This window comes from Equus quagga, chromosome 15 (genome assembly GCF_021613505.1).
Source record: "Equus quagga isolate Etosha38 chromosome 15, UCLA_HA_Equagga_1.0, whole genome shotgun sequence".
Classification (NCBI taxonomy): domain Eukaryota; kingdom Metazoa; phylum Chordata; class Mammalia; order Perissodactyla; family Equidae; genus Equus; species Equus quagga.
Window position 1 is genome coordinate 14,550,636 of NC_060281.1, and position 22,585 is coordinate 14,573,220.

At 42.0% G+C, this 22,585-nt stretch overlaps 1 protein-coding gene across 14 annotated transcripts in view; it reads left to right on the plus strand.

The window, feature by feature from the left end:
* The window catches only part of PKHD1 (PKHD1 ciliary IPT domain containing fibrocystin/polyductin), a 412,643-nt gene that overhangs the window by 199,998 nt on the left and 190,060 nt on the right, over positions 1-22,585 (plus strand). For all 14 annotated transcript variants that reach the window (XR_006885298.1, XR_006885299.1, XR_006885297.1 and 11 more), the window contains 2 exons: positions 11,559-11,736; positions 13,138-13,333. Coding sequence is in view for 11 of the 14 variants with exons in the window: in XM_046639693.1 (XP_046495649.1) it covers positions 11,559-11,736; positions 13,138-13,333 (374 nt within the window). In the remaining 3 variants the exon portion in view is untranslated. The remainder of the gene's footprint in view (positions 1-11,558; positions 11,737-13,137; positions 13,334-22,585) is intronic.

The window sequence follows — 22,585 nt, forward strand, 5'->3', positions numbered from 1 at the left end:
GCAGCTAACTCTCAATATCACTAGATCAGATCTCATAGCCCTTGACCTCTCATTGACATTTTGAGCTAATAGCTTCCTATTGAAAAGACTTACAACCAACAGATAATTTTAAATTTATTTAAAATAAAAGTATTATTAAAAAATTCCAATAATGTCCATTCTCATTTATATACACATACTCTCCTTAAGCTCTTTTTAAGTGTTCAAGACGCTCCAGGGAAGCAATTGCTGATGCCTTCCTATTACTTGCAAAGTTGCTTCCCTCCAGTTCATTTTCGTTGTTAATTTCATGAACTATTGGATTCGTACAAAACATTTCCTATTAATATTGGACCAAGGACTCCTTGGTTATGCTACTCAAACTGCCATTAAGTGAGCAGCTGGGCTGTTTATAATGCATAACAGGCTTGCTTCTGCCCTCTTTAATTTCCAGGTAATGATTGCTGAGTGTCTAGGGTTCTTTTACCTATTTCAAATGCATTGTATATATTTAGTCACATTTCTGTCCTTTCTTTGTTTTAAGTGCATGAATATTAAGTCAAATGATTCAGCCAGACCATGTGAGCATCTTATTTCAACAGGTAAACTCCAGAGAGTGAGTCAATGTGGTCAGGATTGCACTCACTCTGCATTTTGAATGCATATGGAATCAGTATCTTGACATTCTGTTTTAGAAGCCTTACTAATACACTGCTAGCATTGAATAGTCTGAAAATTTCCCCCTTTGGCTTTCCAAGACTGTTTATTATTCTGTCTAATGTTAACAGGTTCAATTCCAGTGAGCAACATAGCAATGTGGAGGCATATATTCTCATTTCTAACCATTGGGAGTGTGCAGAGCATGACTTATTTTTTTCATTCTCAGGGATGCATCCTGATTTTTATTGTTATTTTAGTGATTTTTACCAAAGAAGTTTTAATGGATATTTTGAGATTTGTAAAAGTTAGTGATTTATTTCTTATATGCATTTTTTCAAATGAGGAAAATTGAAACAGATTCATGTAGTTACAAAGAACAGTAGGTGCTTGTGTGATATTTATTTCTCTGTGGTTTTGGTACTCCTTTTTTATACCTTACTTTGAGACCTACTGGGAGACCGTCTGTTAGAGAGGCATGTAGCAATGTGGTGTGAGAAGGCTCTGTAGCTGAACCGTCTGAGTGTCTGTTCTTGGAGATCTTTGAGACAGGATACTTAGCTGCTTACCTTGGCAGCAGGTCATGATCCAGCACTCAGGGACTGACGAGGTCAAAAAGACAATAATCCTGATATGATCTTCTCAGATTCAAAGGCTCCTATTAGGGTGGAAAATGTGTCTTGGTTTGTCTGGAAATTTCCTGGTTTTAAAATAGAAAATCTCATGGCCCAGAAAGCCCTCCAGTTTTGAGAAAGCCAGGATGGTTAGTCACCTTCCTTCCTAGGCTTCTATTTAAAAATTTTGGGGTTGACTCCCAGGTCTATGGACAAATGCCCAACTACCCCAAATTAGCCTCAGGGAAGTCTCAGCTTGCTCCCAAATATATCTCTTGGCCCCAGTGTCCTCACCCCAGGAGAAGAGGATTGGACGAGATGGTCTCTAAGACCTTGCTTGTCAAAGTGCATCAACATCACCTGGGAGCTTGTTTGGCCCGGGGACTCTCAGGCTCCACCCTAGACATCCTGAATCAGAATCCCCAGGTGATTTAGGGTAGTTTTAGAAGCACTGCTCTGAGGTCCTTCTAACTTTCTCTTTCTACGATTCTATCCTTAGCTATTTGTGCTCAGTGACTTGATCTTTGTCCCAGAGCATTATAACCTCATTAGGAGCATGTCAGAACTAATGAGCAATTTGAATTCAGCATAGATACAAACTTTGCTGCATTTCATGGAGAAAGGATTAATTTGTTGTGCTGTTTGCCCTGGAGCAAGCACCCTAAGAGTTGATTTACAAAGCTCTCACAGTCATGATCTTTTGGGGTTGCATGTTGATGGAGATGTGATATGGCACAAGCACCCTGCAGTCCTCACTCATCCTCCTCCCTCAGCACAAAGTCTCCAGAGGGCAGGGTGTGAGGCCTTACATAGCTGCGTAAACAAGGCACCCCATTGCCCGCTGGCTAACAGCCAAGTGGTTGGAGTGTGATTTCTTCCTTGGAAGGCCATCTCTCTGGTCCATTTTCACTGTGAGTTCTTTGTTTGGCATTGGTGACCTTCTGTCCCTGTGCCTTACTACCTTATTTAAGTCTGATGGGTGCCCTTATTGGTGGCACTTCCTATTTTATAGCGCCCTTTGACTCAACCCTGCCAGGTGGGTTGACAGAGGTATATAAATATTTGAAGTTGGTGATAATGTTTAACAGTGAGGTGAAGAAAAAATTCCCACCCTCTACAAGGCAGAATCTAATTTGTGTTTTGTTAAAGTGACAACATGCTTGATCAGCATGAGTGCTGCTTTATATTGTTCTCTCTCTCAATCACCAGTTCTAAGAACGTGCTCTCTTTAGGAGCCACAGGTGTTCTGGATAGTTTCCTTTCCTAGCTTCTGTTTCTACTAGTCTCATTCTACCAACCCCATCCTTCCTGATAAGACATGGGTGGCGGTAGCCCTACCAATGTAAGTCAGAATCTCATTTCAGAAAAATATCAGTGACCATTTTCTCTGGAGGTCTCATAATGATGACGTACCTCACACAGTTCTTGGATTTATTGATCCCCAAATTTCTTCTGTTTTCTTCTGTATAGTGATAATTACATGGAACACAGATAATATTACCCATAGGTCTTTGCTTGTTGATTCTAGGTCTCCTTTGTCAGCTCTTCTCCCTGTCCCTTAAATGCTAGTGTTCCTTAGGGTTCTGTGAGGAGCTTTCCTTTCATCTCAAGTCATACTCTTCCCAAGTGATCTGGATTATTTCACAGCCTCAGTTCACATTCACTGATCATTCCAGACTTTTTCCCTCCAGTTTACACTGCTCTACTGAACTCCAGACCCATTTATCCAACTCACCTTAGGATCTGCACTGTCCAGTATTGTGGCCACTAGCCACATGTGGCTAATGAACACTTGAAACGTGGCTCATCCAAATTGAGATGTGCTGTAAGTGTAAATTATACACCATATTTCTAAGACTTTGTAGGAAAAAAAGAATGTAAAATATCTCAATAGTTTCTTTATATTGATTACGTTGAAATGATAATATTTTGGGTATATTGGGTTCAATATATTATTAAAATTAATTTCACCCGTTTCTTTTCACTTTTTAAATGTGGCCTCTGTAAAATTTAAGATTGTGTTTGTGGCTTGCATTTATGGCTTGCATTGTGTTTCTATTGAAGAGCAATGCTTTCAGTATTTCCTCTAGAGTGTTTAACAGCCATCTCAAACTCCACTTGTCAAAATTGAACTTATGGTCTTTGTCCATAAATCCGTTCCTCCCTGGGTGTTCAGAATCCCTAGGTGTTGAGGCAAATGCTTCAATTATCTAAACCAGAAACATGGAGTCACCCTTGACTCATCTTCTTACCTCATTTCTCCATAAGTCACCTACTAAGTCCAGTCCATTTAACCTCCTTAAAAAATCCCTCTTGAGTCTTCCTACTTCTCTCCTTCCCAGCTTGCCCTCTCTAGTCCAGGCCATTATCACCTCTCACCTGCATAATCACGGCAGCTTCTTAGCTTGCTGCCTTGCTGTGCTCCTATCCTTAAACTTGATAAATGCAGATCTGGTCTTGCCATTCATTCCTTCTCTTGCTTGAAACTTTTTAATGGCTTCCTATTGCCTCCTGAAGAAAGTCAACCTTCCTTAATGTCTCATGGGCCCTTCATGACCTGCTCCTTGTTTCTAGTTCAGCATCATCTCTCAGCACCCTGCCCTCCCTTCCCAGCATTTTATGCCTCAGCCACACTTCTTTGGGTCTTTCAATTCATAAGGTTCAGCTTTCATGAACTCAGCACGAAGGTCATTTTCTCTGGTAAGCTTCCCTGAGCTTCCTGCACAGGTTTTGGTCTCCCTGCTGTGTGCTGGCTCTCTATACCTGCTCTAACCAACACTCATAGCTCCTGCATAGCTCTATAATTTGTCCCTCTCTTCTCATGCATGGTAAATAGGACAAGATAGTGTTCTTGTGTGTGTGTGTTTGTATTTTAGTGTACAATACCACCTTGAACACATAGTAACTTAATAAAATTAGTATTGAATAAATGAATATAAATAAAAAAATTATGGGCACCCCAGAATCTTCCTCTAGCATCCTTATTGTCCATTTCTCTTAGGACATACTTATAAAGAGTCCATGGCACTCAATCTTTCTTCAGAAGACCCAAAATTAAAATGCTATTCTCAGTCTTTATTTCTAAAATTCCTGGGAATGTCTAATACTTAAGAATGTCCTTTCATAATGTCTTCTAGGCTTTGCTTTCCTGGGGCTCCCCGTTGACCAGATGATTTATTTTAACAGCTGATCCTTTCTCCTTCTCTGCTATACCCCTACCCCACCCCTACTGAGTCAGCAGTTCACCTACATTTGCAATTGTCTTCTTGCCTTGGTGGTGTAGCTGCATAGAACTGTGATGAGGAGAATGAGCACTCAGTGCTCACAATTACCGCCTGGGAATTGTTATTATTCTTTTTGGTCTAGAGCGCTCTATAACCTTCAGTGGTCATAGACTTATTCAGATTAAAAATCAAACCTTGATCTGTCTTCCAATTATTGACTGGATTGAGTGTGGGGGAATGAAAAGAGTTTGTGAGATGTTGTTGGTTGACAAACCAGTCCTTCTAACTTTTTACAGGATGTATATAAAATAAAGTCAGGACATATATATATATTTAAAGTTATTTTTCAAACACTGAAGAATAGAGAAGTGATTGAGACTCATTTGTGGGTACAAGTCAGAGCCCCCCCACCCCCACTTCCTAGGTGTACTCCTTTGGGCAAGTTACTTCCCCTCTTTCTGCTTCAGTTCTCACATCAGTAAAACAGGCATAACGGTATTTATCTCACAGGATCATTGCCTGGTATGTAGTAAGTGCCCAATAAATGTTGTCTTTAAGAAGTCTCTACGTTTGTGATGTACAAAACAACATATAAACATCCTGCTAATTTAATAAAATACTATAGATTATTATGTTTCTGAGAAACAAATGCCTGGCAAGGGAATTAAGTTTGCTTAAATGTAACTCAATCCTATTCTTGAAAAATAGGGAATACTTTCCAATAGTCACATGAAGTTGTCCCGATCCAGCAAAATCTCCCAGGGAGTCATAGACTCTGGAGTCGTTCAGGACAGTCTTTGGTTCATTGTGCCCCCATACCTTCTGTTTCTTCCTTCCTGCTTCTCCTGGAAAAGACAAGGTTAATGTTCTTGTTGATCACCTTGAGTCTTAGATCGTGCTTAATATCCTCTCCTGTAGTGCTAGCGTTCAGTTTTCACCTATGCAACTGCTCTTAATGTGTCAGTGTTCAAAGTATGAGGCACCCCCTGCCTCTGTGAATGCAAAAGTAAAGAAGAGTTCAAATGGAAATTTTGGCCTAGCTTTCCCTTTAATAATCGCCTAACTCTCCTTCCTAGGGATAAAGAGGCACAGCATCACTAATAGTATCTTTTCAGTCCTCAAGAAAAAAACCCATGTGAGACAGGAAAATTCCAAGAAGTGTTATCCTTTCTTGGCAGCAGAGGTTACAAAAGCAAATAGAAAAAAGATCTAAAAGTCTTAGTGAACCCCAAACTGAGGAAAGCATCAGTACTACATGGTTATGAAATTTTATGAATCATAAAGGGGTCCAGTAATGTGCTGGTAAATGTTTAGCAACTAGCTCTCTAGAATAAAAAGCCCTAACTTGTGGTATTTGCCTAATTCCGTGGTGAAAATACTCTTACATGACCTATGTAGGCTACCATCATGGCGTTGGGAAGAGGGGCTGACAATTAGCTCATGAGCAGGTGTCAGTCGGCTCCACCACAGCACCAGGTGTGTGTATATATATATAAAAGGGAAGATACACTTCTTAGTCTAACTCCCTACCTGATACATAAAATCATTTTCTGATATTCCTGACAGGTAGTTGTCTACCTTGGGGTTGTAAGCTCTGGTGGTGGTATTCTCATGTGCTGAGGCAGCCATTCCAGCTGGAGTCAACAGATCAAGAGAAGAGATGCAATAGTGTATGAAGGACCATCTAAGCAGGATGATAGAATCTCTTGCTTCTCTTCATGGATTAAGATAGAATAAGCAAGAAGCATTGTCCCAAGTGTGTTACAAAAACCATAGACACTACTTTTGAGGAGATGCTAGGTTGATTCTGGGGCTTCTCTACAATAAGTTATTACTGCTTTAGCCAACTATGAAAAAGGATAAACAGAAATATACACTGGCAAAGTCATGGAGGAGTGGTGTTGGGTGCTCCTGCCAGACACACGAGGATTATTTAATCATCTGGCTTGCCTCTCTCCCTACCAGCTGTATTTCGTATGTGAATTTAAGGATTGTTAAAAGTTGAGGGGGAAGGCTGAGTGTTGTGATTTCTTTCCTCTTACTCAGAAGGAGAAATATTTAAGTGCTTCTCAATTAATAAGGGCATATGTCAAACAACCATTACTGCTACACGTAAAATAGCACTAGATGACGACAGGTCAACAGGTAGGATAATGGCCCTTTCTCTCTGTGAGCCTAGTGTATTTTAAAAAGATGCCCAAGCAAGCTGTGTTGCAAAAATTTGTTGGTTGTGCTCAAAATTTTGACTTTGTCCTCTTTGTGCAGTGAAAGATGAGAGTGACAACAGCAAGCACTAACCTTCAATAGATGCTAGCAGCACCTTTTGGGGCTGGTTATTGTGATGTGTCTGGCTTAGGAAGTGTGTCATTATAAAGGGTTTATTTCACAATTGTTCTGAATTTAGAGCATTTAGAGCTCAAGACAGTGTTTGTCTTAATACACAGAGATATGGACTCTGAGGAAGAGTAAGCTAACGGTAAACACAAAAATGGGAGTTAATACTTATTCTCACTGGTATTGCTGATTGCCTAACAAATCCTTTCTAAGCAGTATACATTCAACAGTTCTGCACAGTGCAGGGGCACTAAATGACGTAACTGTTTACGCAACTAGGATTGTAAATTGGTACTTAAGCTGGGAAGTTTTATGGAGAGATAGTGCTATATTTCTAGAGGAACATGTCTCAATTAAAAACAGCCTTGGTTATTAAACAAAAAAAAAGAACAAAAATTAAGACACTGCACAGGACAGGGAAGGCTCGTAGTCCTGTTGTCTTTTTGATTGTGTATACGAGCTGTTGCTGACGCCGAGGTAAGGGTTAACATTTAAAATGGACCGGTTGCCTCCTGATTTCTTGCACATAAAGCCATGAGAAGTTCAGGGAGAGACTTCTTCCCGTAGTAATGAAGCTCTCTGCTGCTAATGGCCCATGCAGACTCCCTTGGCTCCTCCAAATTAGAAACACTTTTGTGTTCCTTTGCTTCATTAAAAGTAAAGAGAGGGAGATTGGTGGCTATTTAGGGCAAGCAAAAATTGTAGTAATTATGGTTGGTAAATTCTCTTCATGGTGTTCTTCGATGCTTGATGTTCTTTTGGTGCTTTTCAGAAGAGCCCACCACTGTCACTGCTGGCATTTGGCCTAGAAGGATGGGAGCTGATTTGACTCGGAATTTTTGGCCCCCGGTGATGGTCAACTGAAGGCATCTTGCTTACTGGGAGATGGGTCTTTTACATTTTGATTTGCTTTTCCGAGCGCACCATATAACCCTTTCCACTACCAGCTGTGATAAAGGTATACGTGATAACCTCCTTCTGTACCAGTATTGCACCACAGAAAGCTGGTGCTGCACATGAGTGCCTGTGCAATTACATCCCACATAAGCCTGGGTTGAGATGGATAGGGTGGCCTGATAGGATCAGGGCAATGCAAGAAGAAGGAGGAGGAGAAGATAATTTAGGATCACGATGTGCCATGGTGGGTCTCTGGTTGATCAAGGGGTTAGCATCAGGTTACTGGATGCTGGTTGGAAGAAGAAGGCATCAAAAGGAAGGTACAAAAGTCCCAAAGATGAATAGACTTGAATAATTCTTAGCATTTAGCGGGTCATGTTGACAAGGGCCTTCAGAAATTGGGTGGTATGATCTGAAAGGTGACTCCTTCAACCATTGAAATAAGAATTTGTAGAAACTGAACCAGAAGAAATCATGTCCTAAAAATTGATTTATAACTGTGACACTGATGGAAATTTGAGAAATAATTAAGTCTAATCAAAGTGGCCAGGGGGATTCTTGGGGCCACACTGCTGGAATGAGGAAGCTTTTCTGGAAATATGATATCTTAAAGTGAGTGACAAAATATAGGTTGGTAAGGCAAAATGAGTGACAAAGTATAGGTTGGAGGAATTCAATATGAACAGATGGTTGCATTTGAACAAAAAGAATTCTTCTTTTGGTCTATAGTTAAAAAAAAACTATTTGTAAAAGTGGTTTAATTGAGAGCACTTGACTAGGATAAAAGAGATATAAGTTCATAAGGAAGTCTCAAACCAGGGCCTACTATTAGTGTAGATTGCTTGTATATGCCCAGGAAAGGTTTTCTGACCACTAAATGTAAGATTTTAAGGCCTGTTGGCAAATATCCTGTTGATTCGGGGTTGACTGTCAAGTTCTGATAACTTGTGATCAACTGCTTATCTCCTTCGAATAATAAGTTTACAGGAAATCTCCTGACACTCATGTGGTTTTCCGGGTAAACTTCACTGTTGGGAAGAAACATCCCTAAGCAGTTCGTTGGAGTGGTCTAGTCCATTTAACACTTGTTTACTCATTCAACAAATGTTTATTGAATACCTACTATGTGAAAGGCAGTTTTATTTTTTACTGTGAGTTATTAAATGGAAATTCTGATTTATCAATTAGTGTCTCTTGGATTTAGGTCTTGTGATTCATTTTCCAGAGCCCATATATCTCTGTGAAAGCTGAAAGCATGCACTTTCAGAACCTGAAACTCTCAGAATCATTTTCCGGACTGTGGGGAATCCCACCTTATATACCAACCATGGTACCTACCACAGCCAACTTATCTACATCTGTGGTATTTCTTGGTTCCAAATTCTCTTTTCTTAGCACATTTGCTTTACAATCATTTCCCAGAAGCCTATATTTATTCATTATATATATTAGCTGGTCCAAATTGTGCTGGATGATCTCCTGGGACTCTGAGGCATCGTTTCAGTCAAGGGAAGAGGGAGCCATGACTATGGAGGACAAATGGCTGGAAAATACAAGGAAGAAAACTAAGCTTTTAAAGCTAGTCTAAATATTAAAATTTAAAAATAAATTCCATAAACAGAGGAGGAATTTGAGGATGTGAATGCCCCTTAACTAGAAGGAGGGACAGGTTAGAATATGGAGGAAATTCCTGTAACGGACTGGAAGTTTGAACAGATGACCCGCATGTCCAGTCTGATTCTAAGAATATGAGTTGAGGATTGTCCTTTAGTTCCAATTTAAATCCTGGCAGACTTATGAAACACGCTCTCAGTATCCCAGGCGCAGAGAGAGGAAGAAGTCCCCCACCCCAAGATTTCTAGTTTCAGTGAACGCTGCGTAAGGAAGGCTGGGGGAAGAGTAGTTCTATTCCAAATGCCCTGAGCATTTTTCATCCCTTTCATTTTATTAATTAGCAGATGAAACAAAGGCATTTGACCTTACAAGAAATATGTGTCAAGTGCTACATGGCCAGGACCAAGGCTCTGTATCCTGAAAGGTTTTCTTTTTTATTATTATTATTTATTTTTTTTTTGAGGAAGACTAGCCCTGAGCTAACATCTGCCAATCCTCCTCTTTTTGCTGAGGAAGACTGGTCCTGAGCTAACATCCGTGCCCATCTTCCTCTACTTTTTTATATGTGGGATGCCTACCACAGCACGGCTTGCCAAGCAGTGCCATGTCCACACCTGGGATTCGAACTGGCGAACTCTGGGCCGCCGAAGCGGAACGTGTGCACTTAATCGCTGCGCCACTGGGCTGGCCCCGTGAAAGGTTTTCAAATGACCAAACATTCTGGATAAACCTCTAGACACTGAAACACGTAGGACAGAATGGCAGATCTGGCACATCTGAGGTTCTTTCTTAGATGAGTTGTAGGTAGATGTTGTTGGACTTGGGGATGGTTACTGAATAATTTATATAGATTATCGCTTTGAGTTTTCTAGTAGCTTATGAGATACACGCTCTTGTTGCCTCCATTTAAAAAAGAAAAGCAAATTAAAGCTTAAAGGAGGTCAGTAATTTGCCCAAGTTCATACACCTAGTGCACACAGATGTAGATTTCCAATTTACACCCATTTGACCAAAGAGCCCAGGCATTTAACAGTAAAAACAGTTTCCTTTTATAATATGCCACTGGATTGTAAATCACCTTCGGATTTGCTCATGCCGCACCGCACTTTGAAAACCCAACATCCTCCTTGTCTCCTTTCCTTCTACTTTGAGAATTTAATTATCTGCCTGCAGCAAAATGCCACAGTTAAAGATTCTCGTGAAAACTAAACCAAAGAGGGAAGGACGGTCATAATGTGTATTGATTTTTTGTTTTTTTTACTTTTGCTTTATTTTTTCTGTCCACTTTGGCTTTCTTTGAGGATCTTAGCATGTGGTTAAATCTATTTATGTTCTAGTGAACTGTTAAAAATCACTTTCTGGGATGAGCTACGTAGAAAAATTTGTAGAAATTTAAAAATTTCTAGTTCTGCCTGTGACATTCACATAATACTTTTGCCATACTGTGCCTCAGTTTCCTCATTTGGTAAAATGCAGATCTTCTAGAAACGCTTCGTGTAAATTAGAGAATCGGCACCAACTGCGTTAGGGTGAGCTCACGCCTGCATTCTTCACAGAACACACACGATTTGAGTGCCCACTGTGGGCAGGGCCATATGCCAGGATACGGGATACCAAAAAGGAGAAAATATCTCTAACTTGAGGATCTCACAATCTATGTTAACAAACAAAAAAGCAAACTCAACAACACTTAGGTGTGGTAGTAGCGGGGAGCCCTGGGCATTATGCAAGCCCAGGGAGAGGAGCCAGGTTCCCTCTTCACTCCAGGGAAGGCTTCCCAACCATTTGTGCTGGGCAGTTGGAGATGGGCTTCTGAGAGTCGAGGCACTTCGGGTTCTGGGTCTCAGTCATTGCTTCCCACAGGAATATCTATTTACCAACATAGTACGTTTTCTGCTGCTGATAAACCTGGTCTATGGCAAACTTCTGGCCGTGGACATTCCTTTTTAAAATAACGGTGTATAGTCCTGGCCTATATGAACTCATTAAGATGGCATTTATTAGTGTCCTCAGATCTGAGCGTTACTATCTCTAATCCACCAGGCCAGAGTAAAGCACAGACAATCCAGTGGCACTTTCTCACTGGGCTGTTTTGAAAACCTCAGTACACACAGACAAAGACGACCTGAGACAGATGGGGAGAATAGAAGACGAATTACAACGGATGGAAGAGGAATGCATTAGATCCAGAATGGACAAGTAACTTAAAACCCATTTTTTTTGTTTTAAATCACCCTAGAGCTAATGCTCCGGATGTTTCTTATGATTTAACTATGACGGACAGCAGAAATAAGACAACCACTGTCAATTACGTGTGGGACACATTGTCTAACCGTTATGGCTGGATGGCTCTGCTCTTGGGTCAAGAGATGTATTCACTGAGATTCGAGACCCCTTGGATCAGCAGATCTCTGCAGGTAACCCAGGCATTCATTCATTCATTCATTCATTCATTGGTGTGTCACATTTCCCAGGAGTTCTTATCTTTCCTTCTGTGAAATACTAGTTTGCAGGTATGAGCCTCTTCTGGTGCTGATAAAACAGCAGCAGCCTTTGGCTAGATGAATGTAAACTGAAAATGAGATGTTTTTTAACTTGAAAATTGTAGAATTTGTTTAAATCTCACCCTGAATGCAGAATGGTTCTGCCTGAAAATTTAACTTCATTAACACCATGGAAAATAGCTTCAAAGCATTCTATAGAATTGTATTCTTATATTATGGCTTAAGAACCAAATTACTTCACAGAAGTGTTTGTAGCCAGAGAAAATGTCTTAACAAGGCATTTTTACATTGCATACTGCCACCTTGTGGTCAAAGATTATTTTGCAGATGAAGGTCTAGACATCCATTTGGGTTGGGATGAAGGAGTGAAATGGTTAGGGGAGGGAAGATAGGAATGATCATGTGGGAAGTGGGTGCATTTTCTGAAAAAAACCCAAACAATCTAGTGGATTCCCTCAAGCTCCTTTTCTTCCTTTTAACTCATTTCTTTCTTCCTCTCTCATCATACACATTCTCCATAGAGGTGTGGGTCTTTGGGAGCTGGAAGCTGCTTTAGGTATGTCACGGTTCTGAGGAACTCAAAGCAGAATCCATTTTGATCCTCTCACCATGGCCCTCAGAAAGGATGTGCACCTCTCTTTCCTTCCTTTGAAGTTCCCAGGAGAACATTCTGGGAAGTTTTCAAAGGTGAAGACAGTAGACTGGTGATTCTGGAGGAGGATGCCCTGGGTTTCTATCCTGGCTCAGCAGTCTCCTGCTTCAGGATGTGGGGCGAGTTAATCAAACTCTGCCTGCCTCAGTTTCCTCATCTGTAAAATGGAGGCAGTAATAGTATCAATCACTGGGGGTCTTTCCAGGATTGAACGACTTGGTATGAACGGTACCTGAGCAGGTAGCAAATGCTCCAACGGTATTAGCTATTACTGTCATAAATGGGTGGCACTCCTGTCATTGCCTGCCTCTTTAAGTTCTGGGAAAGTGGGAAAGGAATTCTCGACCTGGCTCTCTCTCTTCCAGATGTTTGACCTGGGACAAGTTAATTCACTTGTCTGGGTCTTGGTTTTCTGTTAATCGAGGTTGTTAAAAACAAAGAAACTTATGGCATAGTTCAGTCTTTATGTTCTATGATTTTGTAGCTCTGCTTATGAATTTATTATGGAGTGGACTTAAGTAAGCCCATTTCCCACAAGAAAAGCAGTCTGGGTGTGAACTGTCCTATTTCTAAAGTATTCCATGTGCATTCTTTGTGGCTCATTTTTTGGGGAGAATCTTCCTTACTAAATGAACACTATTGTGCTTTTCTCTCACTGCAAGTACTCAGCAACATTTGACAACTTTGCTCCTGGGAATTACCTCCTGCTGGTGCACGCAGACGTGTGGCCTTACCCTGACATCCTCATGTGGTGCGGGAGTCACGTGGGGCGGTCCCTTCCCTCTCTTCCATCACCTGGTCAGGACCAAGGCTGTGACTGGTTCTTCGATAGCCGGTTGAGACAACTCACCTATCTGGGTAAGCGTAGTTGGATGAGCATTTTGAGGGCACATAATCAGAAACCACTCTTGAATTTAAGATTTCAGTGCTATGAAATGATGAGGAATTGAAGGGGCAGCTGTGTGCTATGGTCAAGTGAATCAGATTGCCTGGCTTTAAACCTCAGCTCCAACCAACACTTACTGTCTGGGACATTCAGCAGGCACTCTCTCTCTCTAAGACTCCTCATCTGTAAAATGGGATCATAATAGGACTTACTTCAAAGGGTAGGAAATTAAATAAAGGATAACATGTGTAACTTTTCAGCAGAGTGCCTAAGTCACAGAAAGTGCTTAATAAGCATTGTTATTAATATTTTAAATTCAGTTTAAGGCAGTGCTGTATTTGTAGAAAGATCACAGGTCAAGACAGGATGGCTGGATATGGCCACAGTTACAAGTAACAGCAGGGGGGACAAGGTGACAGCTACAGACAGAGGCATGATGAAGAATGAAGGGAATGTGGAAGGTGAGAAGGAAAGGCTTGGAAGGGAATCTGAGGTCAGGAAGGTGAGATGGAGGCATGGAGGGCTTGTCTGAGGACCGGGGATGGGCCGTCTCTGACTTGTGTCAGAATGCGGCATCAAGATGAAGGATCCAGGAGCCTCGTTTCCTAAGTCTAGGAACTGTACTGTGATTGCAGAGTAACAGAGGGCAAAAGGATTTCCTTACCTTCTTATTGTGCCTGTCTCACAGGAGCCCAATGTGTGGGTCAGGACTATATGTTTTTTTTTGACTTCCTGGTGCTCGTCTCGTATTCCTTTCCCATACCATGTCAGCATTGGTCATCTGAGCCCAAGGTATCCACTTCTACCAACCTCAGCTCAGTGTGCTCTGTGAGGAGAATCTGGCCAAATCGGTCTCTAGAATGACAATTTTGTTATTAATGGTCAAATTCAGGGGATCTCATCAGCACAGCAGGTCCCAGCCCCTGCCAGAAGCCAGACTGGACCCTGAGGATTTAGAGAGCTGGGCAATTGTCCTGCATCCCTGTCCCTCTCACTTGTGCCTTAGCCATATGTCACCTGGGTCTGATCTGCGCTGAAGCCTGGGAATAGTAAATTTTAATAGCACTAGAGAGGAGCGTATGGTGATTCCCTGGTATTGTTTAAGTGTTTGCCAAATGGATGGTTGTATATTTTATTTGCGATGAATTGTACCATTCAAATTTTATTTCTCATTTGATCCAACCATGAATGTAAGCTAAAACTATAAAATCTCGGGATGGACAGAGATCCTGAGACTGTTTTAGTACTGCAGACATTGCACAGGAGCAAATCGGTGCCGTTAACTTTAACTCTGTTCACTTGATGTATATTCTGGAACAAAATTTTAATTCCCAGTTGCTCTTGTTCTGTTACTTAGCATGCTTCTGAAGAGCCTGTCTTGTCCATTGGTCAGATTCTGTTCCTGAACTGCAAACTAATTTGAAGAGTCACGTAAGCCAGATGTAATAAAGGAACATTTGTGGCATAAAAGAAAAAAAAAAATCAAGTCATACGGCTACAGATCTTTTTCCCCTTTGATAGCATTATTTATTGAATTAATAGCAAGTTATATTATTTTACTGTATATACACATATATGGTATAAAGCCACATCTGTGTAAGTATATATATTTATCTGTAGATGTACATCCGTATGTATATATGTGCATATATATGATGTAGATGAATATTTCAGTATAAATCATTTTTTAGGTAGATAGCCTTTATTAATTAAAGAAAATTCTTTGTACCAGAATACCCTAGTATCTTCATCTTCAAGCAATAGGAGTTGGAAAGGGAACAGGAAGTCATAGAGGGTTGTTTGAATGTTTAATCAACTTAGAGATGCTTGTCCCTTCAGAGGATTCCCAAGGAGTGGCTTTCAAGGTCACCGTGCCTCCTCTAGGCTCTGACGGAATGGGGCAGATAGATGGCTAGAGCCACTTCTGTTCCCATTTCCAGGCTGGCACAGAGAGGATGTGAGGATTCAGGAGGAACCCAGGCTCGCACTGCCCTCCGTGGTGGTCCACACGGCTCTGCTGGATTGTGTGGATTTGGCTATGGTTTTGGCCATCCTGTGTGTCAAGTTTACACGATCTCTAGGAAGGCTAATGCCATGGTGGCAGTGAGATAATTGCTTGTTGGGGGTGCCAGTAGCTGGTACCCTCCAAAAGGCCCCAAGCAATAGAGTTCTAGTTCTCTCCCATGCACTTTACATGTTGATTAGTTTGTTATTGTCGCTTAATTGTTTTTTCGGACCATGTGACTTTCTAGGGCTCTGATTGAGATTTACGTAAAATACATTTCATCTAAGAAGAGAACATTAGTCGTGACCTCATGGTCTATGTGGACATATTCCTGGGATGAAAACACGTGGGGAGAGTTGTGTACTGTAGACAGACGTTTCATTTTATTGCAGAGAAGCTACTTGACCCCCTTCAGGTCCACGGAATCTGAGTTTCCTGTCAGACTTTCGGCCAGTCGGGGCGGGGGTCCTGCTCCTTTTCCTGGCTGGCGTCTCTTCAGAACACTGCTTCACTGACACGTGGCTGTGTTTCTCCCATTTGTTGACCACTTCTAAGTGGAGCATCTTTTGTATTTTTGTTTGCAACCTTACCACATCCTCCAGGAGAGGAAGTTTAAGGAAAATCGCAATTATCTTCATTTCCTCCATTTGGCTACTTCATGAGTGATTTAAGATACCTGACTAATCTTAGACCCAACTGAGAATGGAAAGGTGAGAACCCAGGCATTCTAGCTCCTGGCTGTGGCTCTCTCCACTAGAGTGTGCTGCCCACTAAGAAATCATTGATCTCTGACCTGCTGGCTGGGGGTGCTGGGCAGGGTTGTGGGAGAAAACTTCTGGCCGATCCTCAGTGACAGAGAAAAGAATCCTGCACATATAATGTGTTTGACTCTTGTATTTCTCTTCTCCACCAACACAAGTCCTGCCTTTGTTCAACAGACGTCTTTGTGGAATGCAGATTCTTTGGAAGGCTCACGGAGAGAGCTCAGGGCTCAGGGTTTTAATCAGTGGCTGCCTGACTCTTTCACCCGGGGCATGGAATTATAAATGCTCCATGCCTCAGTGGCTTCATCTATACAAGGAGGCTAAGAATGCTTACTTATCTCTTGGAATTGTGGGACAAAACACCCAAACATCTTCAAGTGTGGTTAGCATGCCGTGTTATCTTACTACAAATTTTCTCAATAGATTATTTCTCTGAAATTATTCTTTTTTCAGCAAGATCAACAATCTCACATGCCTCGAACTTGGTATACACGTCATAACCTTTCTGAAAGGGTCTCATTCTATTTTCCTTGACTAGATTTTGTACGATAACTGAGATCCATGATAATATGACATACATGATATGTTGTTCCCACGATTGAAATTCCATACCACTTAAGCAATTGTTATCCATAGAATAAGATCACCTCACTCATTTAAAAATATCTTTTAAGGAGATTGGCTCAGGTTTTCTTTCTAAAGCCCATGAGAATTCTGCCCAAGGAGCCACTTACAAGGAAAGTACGTGTGTGCTATACTTGTGTTGGGAGCAGGAGGGGCAATATTAGATGCAATAAACTATCACGAGTGGCAATTCCAAACTATAACTTATACATCATGCTTGGGAATGGGTGTGACTGTAGAACAGTGTTCTTTCACATTCTCAAAGTTGGAGGCGAATCCCCAAGACCGCGTTTCTGTCTCTGCGATTGGATTCACTGGCAGTCCATGCCTCTGTCTCACTCAGCCCGTTTCCCGCTGCCTCTTTCCCTGCTGTTCTTTCCAGGGATGTTTCAGTTCATGGTGAACTATTTTTATTTTTTAGTTACATTAACGCTATGAAATAATTAGTCAGCTAATTAATCTGGTTTACAAGCTTTGTAGGATTCTTCAGCTGTCAGTCAGGCCCAGGCCTGAGGCCTACATCTAGTCTCAGCTCTCTTGCCCATGTGATTTCCGTTGCCATGGCTACTGGCTACATCTGCTGACACCCCACTCTCTATTTATTGCTTAATTAAGAATTTCACGCTCAGCCCTTATCTGCCTCTAAGAACAAGCGCACACTGTTAAGAAATTCCAAATTTAGGCCCAAGCACAAGGAAAGCCTTTCTTGCGGGCTTGGCTGGATGGAGCCTTTCTAACGATCTTCTCAGCATCCCAGCCGCCACCCTTCAATCAAAAATCATTAAATGGGGCAGAGATAATGAGCATGTAGCATATCAAAAGAAGGATGTTTGCTTGGTCCAAAGGAGGAAAAGCTGCTAGGCCCCATGCTCAGCTCCACTTCAAAGGGAGATGAGACCCCTCATCACTGGGGCCTGATAAAGCCTCATTTGTTCTGGGCTTGACTTATGCAAAAGGTCTGGTATGTCAGAGTCCCATCTCACAGACACGAGATCCCCCCACCTCTTTCCTCCACCTCCACCAGCCCCCTCCCTGGCTTTACCCATGCTCGTGTGTCAGCACTTAGGCAGCTGGGTCCCCCAAAGCATCAGGCGGAGCGTATAATCACTGACTCCCCACTCACAATGGCCACTTGTAGGGGGGTGGCCGGGAGGAGGTCTTCATCACAATAGGAACACAATTATTGCAGCTGCTGGGGAGGGTTATGCTCCTTCCTGTAGAAAGATAATAGGACTTGCCCCAAACAGGAGGACAAGGTTGGGGGGAGGTGGTGGGGGTTGAGAGGGGTGGAGAAAACAATCTTGAGTTGATTATTCATATTCTGACTCTTGGAAGCCCGATGCGGGACCAGTGGGGTTCCAGCAGCTGCTCGTGCACAGCCCTCTTCTAATAATTGTACATTCTGTCAGGGGTCAACTTACTTTTGACCCTGTCCTTTTATATTGGTAAAAGGCTCTTTAGGGCAAACCGTTGCGTTGTGGCAGGGCACATTAAACACTCACAGCCCCTTCCTCTTGCTTTATGCCCCATCCAACCAGCAGCCGGTGATAAATTCATATCAGATGCTGAGCCATTCACAGTTGCCCTCCCGAGTTCACACAGCCCCCGCTCGCGCAGTGGAGAGGCAGCCGAGCCGGGATATTGTGCGAGGCGGCAGCTGAGAAAGTCCGCCTGCTAGGCTCAGGGGCTCCTGCGCATCACCTTCTTCTGATCCCACTGAGAAAAGACGTCTAGCCAGGCTGGCCAATGCTTGTCTCCAAATGTCCCCCTCACCAAGAGAAAGGCAGGCTGTTTGGCAAGAAGCCGGGGCTGTTGTCCGGGAGGGCAAGAGGGCTGTAGATAGAAAGACAGATGGATTTTATTGTCTGCACCAGTCGCCCTGAAGAACTCGAGTCGCATCATGCAGACAGCTCAAAAAGATGCTGTTAACTTGGGAGAGTCTGAAAATAAGGAACGTTTTCCTGAGTGCGTGGCTAGGAGATCATGGCTATCGCCCAGGTTTCTCTTTCCTCAAAGTGCCGAGGACACTGGGATGGAGCACGCTGCTGCTGAGACCCTTCTGGTTTTCAGCTCGTCCAGAAGACCCCATGCGACTCCTTGAGAAGGAATCCTGCTTAGATCTAAGCAGGAGAGAGGCCTCATCTGGCTCCCCAGGGCTCTTTGGGAGGATTCTATATTCAGAGCAGAATCATAATCCTTTGGAACCCTGCAACCATTCCCATGCTGAGGCCCTCTAAGGCAATCTATAGCATTCTAGTTAATCAATTAATTTACATTCTTGTAGAAAACTCATTCCCCAAAGATCCCCAAGGATTTTTACCGGTAATATAGAGGACAGACATTAGGGAAATGTATTAAACTTTGTGGTTAAAATATAGAGAATGAGATAGGAGCTGGGGATGTCAAAGGGATTTTGCCTCTGGATTGCGAGAAACTTCTCCAAAAGGAAAATGTAGAGGGAAAGGGAGAAAAAGAAAGAAGGAAGAAGAAATGAAAATAAGAGGGAAGGAAGGAAAATTTAGATGTTAGAATCAAATACTTTTTCTAGACATGACTCAGGTTAAGGAACTAATTCTTAGTGATGCTGGTGGCCAGCCTTAATTCATGCAGGGCGTAGGCGGCATAACCAGTATTCAAACCCGGCTTCTCTGACTAGGTTGAGTGCTTTTTCTAGTATACTAGTGGTATTTTTCAATCCAAGTTTGTATCCCTACCCTTGTAAACCAATTCTTCTTTCTATGCATAGGAAAAACCTGCACTCGTTGATTAACTCTCTGCTTTCCAAACTTTAGATATTTGAATACCACCTTCACAATTTGTCACATCATTATGCTTCTTGTATTAGTATTTACTTAAGATTTTTCTTAATACATTCCCACACTGTCTTATTTTTAAAACCTAACCTCTTCCTAAGCAGTAATACCCATAAAATCATGGGTTTAATGATTTAGTTGCTTTTTCTAAAATACATTAACATTCATGGCTCTTAAAATAAAACTTTTTATGCCACTAAGATGGTCACTCACATTTTATATTTTGGGAATATAATGTGGTCTGCAAGGTTTTGGTATAGTTGATGAAACACATGGAATGTGAACACAAAGGTCTCTTTTTTATCTGAATCTCTCTCCTTACTTGCTAGGCACAACTGCTCCTGAGAACAAACCACATTTTTGAGAGTATGATATGAGAGAAGTTGTAAAATTCCTTAAATAAGTGGTTTCTAAACATGCCCCACAGGCAAACAGCTGGAATGCTTGTTACCAGGCCCCTCCCTGGAGGTTCTGGTCCTGTAGCTCTATTCAGGGCCCAGGAAATCACGAGTGCCCCATGAAAGTGTGGCAAACATCACTCTGAATCCGAATAACAATTGTTATTGTTCTCTGAGTTAATTAAGAAGGTTTAATTGAGCTAACACTCAGGTCTGTGGTTAATGCAGATGTATCTATCAGCCAGCATCTTGATCAAGTTCTTCTATTTTTAAAAAAATCACACCCTTCCAGGAAGGAAGCTAGTGGGGATAAGAGAAGGCTCAAAGGTGGTCATGGGATTTTCATAGGTTTCTGTGAAGGTCTTGAGCAGATCCTGTGTTACAGGGACCAAGGTGACTCTGTGGCTGTCTCTGTGAGGCTGGAATCAGACAGCAGTGTGGTCCTGCAAATCAAGCTTTAGGTGCCCAAGGACCAATAGACAAGAAAGCCTTCTCTGTGGCTTAGTGAAAGAGGTCAACTTCTGGGGAGTGAGGTTAAGTTCACCAAACAGGTAGGGAGAAGTGGAGCAGGAGTGTGCGGGTGCGGTAGGCAGATCCCGAAGAAGAGGTGAGGGCAGAGGACAGGGCAAGCTAAGCTGAAAATGTGGAGAGAAGACCAAATCCAACAGCTGGCTCATGAAGACAGCTGCAGAGGGGTCCAGGGCGGTCAGACGGACAGAGAGTGCGTGAGTCGGGGTTAGACTGGGGGTGAGACCGGATGAAATTTGCTGACACAGATTGCAATTGCTGTTTCACGTTCTCTCCATATGTTGTCAATGGGTGACTCCCACTAAATAAATGTGGACTGAATGAGAGGTCCTAATATGTGCACAGACCTCAATGGCAAAGTGAGAATGGCAATATGGACGAAGAATGAAATAGGAAAGGCGTGTACAGCCTGCTAAAATGCCGGGTGTCTTTTCTTTCTGCATAGGTTCATATTTCTCCCTCCAAAATTCCAAGAAAGAATTGGACCTCCTCAGGGAGAGGATTAATTAATTTTTCTCTTATCTAGTGCCAGGCACAACACCTAACTCTGTCAAGCACAAGCATCATGTCCAACTAAGTAACTCATTCCTCTTACCAGGAGCCATTTTCTCAGCACCTTGCTCTCTTCCTCCTAGATGTCTGTGTTTATAGCAAGCTCAGCTCATATAGCACTGGTCAGAATAACTTGGCAATGATTGACCCAAAGACTTCTTTTCTTTTTGAGGACCAATCTAGAAATTCTTCCAATCTGGGAAGGATCAAATGGAGTGAGTCTTCATTTATAAACAAAGTAGATTTGTCATTCTCATATTACAAATACAAAATCAGCAATCGTAAGCACTGAGAAAGCATATGTACAATATCACAGCTTGTACAAGGTTTTTAAACTCTTCCTGAGTCCATACCTTTATTCTTAAATGATTTTCATCTTTCTTTGTCTCTGTCCAAATTGGAAATGACACTTAAAATTTACACTGTCTTTTATAGCATCAACGCACTTAGCAAATTTTAACAGATCTGGTTAAGTTGCTTACAACTCTGAATACTGTGGCTCGTCATGATTAGGTGCAGCTGTAAAAAGAATAAAAGCATATTTCTTGTTTTTTCTTAACTGGCTTCTAGAATAATGAGCATACCATAACAACAGTATTGATAATAGCTACACTTAGTGTTATGTGCCAGGAACTGTCCTAAGCATATTACATGGATTATCTCATCTTTTCTTCCCACTAACCCTAGGAAGTAGATAGTAGATTATTCCCATTTTCAGATGAAGTGAGTGAGGTTCAGAAGTGATGAATAACTTGTCAGTTGCCCACATCTAGGAACTAGAAGACCCAGGGTTCAAATCCAGGTGGTGGGACTCTAGCCCCGACATTCTTCCCCATCACTCTCATGATGTAGAAATGGTATTTGGGAAGAAACAGCCTTCTGCACCATGCTCACAGGCTCAGAACCAGCCTGCAGAGCTGCACAGGTAAGTGGTGGTATAGGAATCAGACTTTCCCAATCTTTCCTACTTTTGGTAACTTTTCTCCATTTCCTCGGATACTGAAACTACTTCTCAGGTCGAGTGCTAGTCACACTCTTGCTTTATTAAAGCGAGCAATAGCTTTTCTATGTAAATTTTAGTTTCAATGCCTGTTTTGGGGAAGAGTTCCCTCAGAAGCTGGGAACCATTTGTCCTCATGTAGAGGCCAAACAAAATCAGTGTCCACTCAGTGCAGAAGCCATCAGTGCAGAAGCCATCAGTGCAGAGCTACAGACATGATAGCACCCTGAGCCAGGAAGCCTTGGTTTACCAAGAACAGAGCCTGGGCACGTGGTTTAGTGAATGAAAGGACAGTAGAACAGCCTGTCATGGGAGTCAGATGTGTGGAGGGTCAGCCTTTTCAGTGTTAGGGTGAATCACCATGATGATAACTACAATGCATGTTATTTACGATGTCCTTTCACCAAGGGGATTTTGAATACATTGATTATTTTCCCTCCATTTCAAATTTCCTCATCTATCTAGAGGGAAAAAAATAATATTTCCATTCTTTCTTCCCCCAACCATTCCTCTTATAAGTATAAATTGTACTTATGTTGG